Source organism: Musca autumnalis, unplaced genomic scaffold (genome assembly GCF_047663935.1).
Source record: "Musca autumnalis isolate F117 unplaced genomic scaffold, ASM4766393v1 scaffold_3, whole genome shotgun sequence".
Lineage (NCBI taxonomy): Eukaryota > Metazoa > Arthropoda > Insecta > Diptera > Muscidae > Musca > Musca autumnalis.
The window spans coordinates 68,654,207-68,661,933 of record NW_027411866.1 but is presented as its reverse complement, the minus strand read 5'-3'; the positions used below and the strand labels follow the sequence as shown (position 1 = coordinate 68,661,933).

Genomic DNA, 7,727 nt, shown 5'->3' with positions numbered 1-7,727 from the left:
ATGATCACATATACTTTTATTTTACATTCTAAATTGTTTTAATATTAAACTCTACTCCTCCTTGAATGTAAATAAAGAATATAGGTATAACTTAATGTGTCTTGGATCATACCTAACAATTTAAAACAAGGCATGTATAAACGGACGGACAGTAAGTCAAACAATAAATACTTTTAGCTGCATATAGGTCTTTGTTACTTCCTTCCATTCTGAAAATACAATTTAAAAGATATTAATTAGTCTAAATTTATTATAGCGCTGGTAATAGTGTCGCTAATGCTGAAAAGAGCTATGAAATGTTTGTTATTTTGTTTTTACACACAAAAATTTAATTATTCTTATTGTAACTTTATTTTGTCAATGTCACTTAGATTGAAAAAGAAAAATCAAAGAAAAGGTGTTCCTGGGAATAGTTTTATTACGGCTGGTCTGTCGTCTCCTCTTTACGCAAGCTTTGATCGTTTTTTGGCGATTGCGTCTTCAACTGCTCGTAATTGTTTCAAAAGTTCTTCGCGCCTCGATTTTTTCGTGTCTCTTTCTGATGTGGACGAATGTGTCGGAGAAGCAAGTGCCGAAACACCTACAGCCGTAGGTTTCTTGAGTTCTATTGAAATCGGCGATCTTTTTTTCGGTGGATCCACTAGCAAGGGATAAGAGATATATTTTTTAGAAGTTTATATAAGACAGCACAGAATTAGAAACTTACCCTTTTTGGTCACCTTACGTTCGATTCCAACGGTTTTCTCAGAAGTACGCGAACGTTTAGGTGGTGAGTTATCCCTTGAACGGGAAGAACTTCCTGATGAAGTAGAACCTGAGTCCGATTCCGACTCTGATGCAGTAGACTCCGATGAAACTTTTTATGAAAGAATTTAAATTTATTCGACGACTTCTACAGAAACGTAATTTTATGTTTATGCTTACCAGAGTCAGAAGAAGATGATGAATGCCGACGCCTAACTTTTGTTCGACCAGTATGGTTTTTTTTAGTGACTGGCGAAGTACGTTTTTTCTTGTGAACAGGACTATATGCATTACCTCTATTATATACTGGAGACACAGACGAGTTAGTTCGTCGTTTTGAAGAAGGTGAGTGATGTAAGCCTGGCAAAGGAAGAAAACATTAGAAAAACACATGTTAATATTTTATAAACTAAAGTAAAAACAGTACAGATTAAGTAAGAAGAGCTAAAATCGTGATCTGACACTGCGCCTGTTTGGCCAAGAGAAAAACATATATTATGTCTTATAGATATACCTTTTATAAAGCTCTGGTCTTTCTCGTTAATTAAATTAGACTTCAACTCCGTTAGATCATTTTTAAGTTCCTCAATTGCTGCATGCAATTTTAATGTAAAATATTTAACAAATACAATTACAAAAAAAAAGCAACTTACTCGGAGTACGTCTAGATCTTCTTGCCAGTGGAGAAGGAGACCTCAAAGACCTTACACCTGTTCTGCGCGATGAAGGTGATTTATGGGAATTGCTGGCATAACGACGTCGCCGGTGTTCGCGTGAGCTAATTGAACGGCTGGAATCTGAACTGGAATCACTCTGTGAACTACTGGAACTTGAGTATGATGAATTGCTGCTGTAACTACGACGATCCCTTCTTCTTTTGTCGCCGCGATCTCGAGATGAACCTCTACCACCAGGAGACTTTGACCTCATCCATGGATCGTTCCACTCATCTCCGCGTCCTACCGGTTCAACTCGTTGAACAATCACTTCTCTTGTGGGACGTACACGTCTATCATCTTCATATTGTGGCATACGATGCGGAGGAAGTTCCCTATATCGCGCCGATCGACCGTAGGGATCCACATCATCATAATGAGGAGCTGGAGGTCCACGACCATATCGTTCACTTGGGCCATATACATCACTTACAACTTCTGGATACAAAGGATGACGAATAGCCTGTTAATGCGAAGATTTGCAATCATTTTATACTAGTTTTAATTGAATATTGTTTGGTTTAAGATTGACCAAAGAAAATCTTCCTCACGAAGAAAATGAAGTTCAAGAATTATTTGTAAGGATGTGAGTACATACAACGCCGCTCAAAAGTTGTTTCAAAGAGCTCTTTTATTTTTCTGTAATATTTTAACAATTGGACCTTTTTCCACAAACGAGTAAACTTTTACATAAATTTTATGGTTGTTAAATACATACATACAATACATGGAATTGTTGAAACAGATAAAAATATTTTTCAACATATATGCATAACAATCATGATTTTGAAAATTATTGTAAAAACATTGTCAGCTAATAATCTATTACCACCTAAGTGTTTTTCCAAACCCGTGTGTTTCCATTCTGTGAGATACAGATAATAAACCCATACAATACAAATCAGTTTCAACATGGAATATGGTGGTAATAAAAAGTAACAGCAAAATAATATAACGGTAATCATAGAATCATGGTACAATTACTTAGGTAGAAACATCGGCGAATTGCTACAACAAAGCAACTTTTTTTGTAATGTAAACTGTCAAAATTTTCGCCAAATGGTTTCTTGTTGTCTCTTTTTATCGCTTGTGTTTGTACAGTGAAGTGAACACATGCTATCTCTTACTTACCGAATCATATGGTTTTTGTTTTGATTTTTCACGGCGAATTTCTAGTTTTTTGACGTTTTAGATCCGATCAGCTGGGCTGAGGCATCTACCTAAGTAATTGTACCATGATTGTACCATGCATAGAATTCATGGTACAATAAGAAAGGTAGATGCATCGGCGAATTGCTACAACAAAACAACTTTTTTTGTAATGTAAACTGTCAAAATTTTCGCCAAATGGTTTCTTGTTGTCTCTTTTTATCGCTTGTGTTTGTACAGTGAAGTGAACACATGCTATCTCTTACTTACCGAATCATATGGTTTTTGTTTTGATTTTTCACGGCGAATTTCTAGTTTTTTGACGTTTTAGATCCGATCAGCTGGGCTGAGGCATCTACCTAAGTAATTGTACCATGGTACCATGTAAGAAAGGTAGATGCATCGGCGAATTGCTACAACAAAGCAACTTTTTTGTAATGTAAACTGTCAAAATTTTCGCCAAATGGTCTCTTGGTGTCAAAATTTTCGCCAAATGGTTTCTTGTTGTCTCTTTTTATCGCTTGTGTTTGTACAGTGAAGTGAACACATGCTATCTCTTACTTACCGAATCATATGGTTTTTGTTTTGATTTTTCACGGCGAATTTCTAGTTTCTTGACGTTTTAGATTCGATCAGCTGGGCTGAGGCATCTACCTAAGTAATTGTACCATGTTACATTACAAAAAATGTTGCTTTGTTGTAGCAATTCGCCGATGCATCTACCTTTCTAATTGTACCATGATGCTAACTATCCACGTATAACTAAGCGGTAGATAGTAATTTAAGCATTGTCATCCGGGCAAGGAACTACTTGGTTTCCGAGTAGCAATAGCTCAGAACAGGATATTACATATAAAAAATTAAAAAATGTACATTACGGAAACTGGAATTCCCCAATTACACTGCCCTCTAGTGTAAAAGCTCAGACCCCTTACTTCCAATGCACAATGGTTCCAGCTATTGGCCAAAAATAAAAACATGTACAAATTTTGGTACAACAAATGGCAGCTATGACATGGACCTTTTAACTTGTTGTGTAGTTGAGGCGCTCAGCGCCAAAACGGCCTAACACTACTAACGAAACTCCATATTGCATTCAATAACGCAATATTGCAATATGAAATTTTTTAGAAATTATTTCAAAAGGTTCTAGTTAAACTTTGTAGTCAGTTTGATTTTGTTAGGCATGTGGGTTAGGCCGTTTTGGAACTGAGCGCCTCAATTCCACTTAGCTGTATGTTTTCATAGTGTATTTTACCATGCCAATTCGATCGTATACATAAATTTGACCTAAGGTTTTAGTCATGATGCCCACCAGCGCCCACCTCGGGAATAATTGTCCAAAGTAGGTCATGCGTTTAGGATTATCAGGTAGCATCTGCCCTTGAATATGGTTTCTATGGATATATTATCTGTTGTCTGACCACGCACATTAACATAATTAGCATCAATGGAAAGGTCAAAAAATTCTTCTTCTAAATATGACTTACGTGGACGGCACATGTCTTCCAGGAAGAAAAATCTATATTAAAAATTGTACCAATTTTCTGACTTAAATGTAGGTCTATTAACCCGCTAATTTTTTTTTTTTTTTTTTTTTCGAACGTTCCCAACGCCACACTTTCCCACCCCTTCCGAACCGTGGGGGCGACCTCCCCATTACGTAGGGATCGCGTACACGTCATGATCCGGAGCATGACGGGATAAAAAGTTGGCATTGAATACCAGCTACAGAAAATTCTTTAACAGCTAGTATATTTTATAATGTTAGGTATATTCTAAGTATTAAGATATGAAATTATTCTAGACTTGATAATATTGATATCTACACCAAAATCTACAATAAAATATAAAGAATTAAATTCATCACACATTCTGCAGACAGGTTCGCTTAGTGCATAATTAGTGCGATGAGAATCAGTGTTACAGAAACGATAATATCTACTGAATCTAATAGGAACATTTATTTTGATTGAAGAAATAAGGAAATCTGAAAGTATATTGCCATTCAAAATTTTTTGTACCATAATTGTATTGAACATTACACGTCTACTTTTTAATGTTGGTAATCTAATTAACTTAAGCCTGCTCGTATATGAGGGCAAGATGAAATCACTATTCCAATGAAAGCCTCTTAAAGCAAAAAGTAAGAATTGTTTTTGCACAGATTCAATTTTATCAGAATATTTCGAATAATAGGGATCCCATACAACAGAACCATATTCAAGTATAGGTCTGACAAGTGAGACAAATAATTGCTTGGTGACATAGGGATCAGAAAATTCCTTTGCCCAACGCTTAATGAATCCTAAAACTCCATTTGCTTTATTAACCATTGTTATAATATGATTATTGAAATTTAGTTTGGGGTCCAATAGGACACCTAGATCAACAAAGGAATCCACAGATATTAGAGTAGATTCATTTATCCGGAAATCATATGTTAGAGGTGAGGTTCTAGAGAAACACATATGTTTACATTTCTTTAAATTTAAATCCATGTTATTAATAGCGCACCACCGGGAGAATCTATTTAAATCCTCCTGCAGTAATTGTAAATATTCTACAGACTTGTGTGTTATAAAAATTTTAACATCATCTGCATACATAAGTAGTTCAGAATTTTTTATTGACAACGGTAAATCATTAACAAATAATAAAAACAAGACAGGGCCCAGATGACTCCCTTGAGGAACACCTGATGGTACATTTATTGATTTGGAATGACAATCCTCAAATAAAACAACTTGTGACCTGCCTTGCAAGTAAGACGAGATCCAAGATAATAGGATTTTACTGAAACCGATTCGGTTTAATTTGTATATTAATAATTTATGATTGACTCTATCGAACGCTTTACTGAAATCAGTATAGATTGTGTCAGTTTGCTTCTGCTGAGTAAATCCTTTAATGACCTTTGAGGTATATTGAACTAGGTTCGTAACGGTGGATAAGCCACTGCGGAAACCATGCTGATAAGGGCTTAAAATATGATGTACTTTGTAAGAGATTACATCCGTGATGAGTTTTTCAAATAACTTCGGAATTGCACTCAGTTTTGCAATTCCTCTATAATTGGATACGTCGGATAAGCTGCCAGATTTATGAAGAGGTACCAAGTAAGATTTTTTCCAAAATGTTGGGAAATAACCAAATTTCAGGGAATAATTAAAAAGAAAAGTTAATGGTGTAGATAAGGAATTATGGCAATTTTTAAGTATTATACTAGGTATGCCATCAGGACCTGGACTTTTTATAGGTTTAAGGCAGCATAAACCCTTTGAAATGTCTTCAGTTCTGAGAAACGGCATACTAAGGTTATCCATGTTAGGTAACTGATATGGATATTGAGTATCCAAGAAACTATTGCTATACGAATATGTTGAAGCAAAGAAATTAGCAAAACATTCAGCGATATCACGATCGCCTACGAATTCACTATTATTATATTTTATTAAATGAGGTCTACGGGTACTTTTTCTTTTTAAATTAACAAAATCATAAAACGATTTTGGATCGGATTTAATATTTATCTTAATTTTATCAATGTACATTTTATATGACCTGTGAGATTCAATGTTGTACTTTGATCTGGCAATGGAATAATTAGAATAATCTATAGTAGATCCCGACTTTTTAAATTTTTTGAAAAGTCTATTTTTAGAGTTTTTTAGAGCGGACAATTCGGAAGTAATCCACGGCAATTTATTAGAAGAATTTATTCTAACTTTTGGTACGCATTCATTAAGAAAATTATTCAGTACGTCATAAAATTTATTAACAGCCTGTTCAAGGTCAAATTGATTATTACAGCGAAACAAAGAGGCCCATTCTGTGGAAGTAATGAGAAGATTCAGTTTTTGAAAGTTAGTTTTCTTAAAGTTGAAAACAGATTTGAATGTTCTAGAGATTAGTGGTGTTGAAATTGGGGAGTTATAAATCAACTGTATACAAAGTGAGGGATGATGGTAATCTTCAGGAATAGATACAGGATGAATTCTCGAAATTTCAAAATTTAGAGTATTATTCACAAATACTAAATCCAGTATCTTACCATACTTATTTATTACATTATTTATTTGATACATATTTATTTCCGAGAAGCGAGTTACAACATCAAAAGAGAGCTGGTTCGTATTCTCACTTGGGGTCAATGGTGTCATACCATCAGAGTCCTCAAGCGAAAGCCACTTAATTGACGGCAAGTTGATTGGTTTTTATGTTGTTTTGGAGATTATTTTATTTCTCCATGCATATTTTAGCATCATAATATAATCGGCACTTTTGTTGAAGACAATTTGTATTAACAAGGGGATAGAGGGGGGAGAATGCAACACTCATGGTTTCTTAAAACAACTTCGCACAAAGCTGTAACCAGAGCATTAGCTTGATATTTACACTGAACATATTTTTGACCACTTTCTCCCTACAAGTTTACATTGGATGATGTTGCTATTAGGGTAACCCTAGTACTACCACATAAAATGCAACAATCTGGCAGCATCATAGCAGTGTTGCATGCATCAGTAGTTTATGTTATTATCTCTCTCTACTCATTGTCAGTACACAGTCAGTTAGTTACTTTGCAACCACCAATTAATAGACATCTCATCTGTACATACTATTTCGTCATATTTCATTGTTCTTCATAATTAATACTTTATTTCAACTCACAAAACAACTTAAAGTTTTATTCAATAAATGAATTGATTGTTATGTTTAAACATCGTCTTTCATTCAATCGACCACCTCCGTAAGAACATAACAATTTGCGAATGCCATCAGGAACGCCAAATCATCCAAAGCGTTGGGCCCTGACGGAATTTCCATGGTAATGTTGAAACAGCTGGATTAGCCGGGAGTGGAGTATCTCACTACAGTTCTCAACTTGTCGCTGTCCACCCTCATTGTTCCCGAAGTCTGGAAAATGGGCAGGGTGGTCCCACTACGGAAGCCCGGCAGGGATACCAGCAAAAGTGAATCGTACATGCCGATTTCGCTTTTGTCGCCCGTAGCAAAGACCCTTGAGGCCTTAGTCCTCCCCAGTATCAGAAATAGCTATCAAGTTGCCGATCATCAGCATGGATTCCGTAAGCAGCACAGCACGACAACTGCTCT

General features: G+C 35.5%; 1 protein-coding gene across 8 annotated transcripts in view; it reads right to left on the bottom strand.

Annotated features, from left to right (window-relative positions):
- Nucleotides 1-327: 327 nt before the first annotated feature.
- LOC141400057 (uncharacterized) overlaps nucleotides 328-7,727 on the bottom strand; it is a 55,687-nt gene continuing 48,287 nt past the window's right edge. For 4 of the 8 annotated variants that reach the window (XM_073979465.1, XM_073979464.1, XM_073979466.1 and 1 more), the window contains 5 exons: nucleotides 1,398-1,923; nucleotides 1,259-1,336; nucleotides 925-1,104; nucleotides 707-856; nucleotides 328-640 (listed from right to left, as the gene is read on the bottom strand). In XM_073979465.1, the coding sequence (XP_073835566.1) occupies nucleotides 444-640; nucleotides 707-856; nucleotides 925-1,104; nucleotides 1,259-1,336; nucleotides 1,398-1,923 (1,131 nt within the window). In that variant the 3' untranslated portion in view covers nucleotides 328-443. The remainder of the gene's footprint in view (nucleotides 641-706; nucleotides 857-924; nucleotides 1,105-1,258; nucleotides 1,337-1,397; nucleotides 1,924-7,727) is intronic. The other 4 variants (XM_073979469.1, XM_073979470.1, XM_073979468.1 and 1 more) reach the window with 1 other exon arrangement.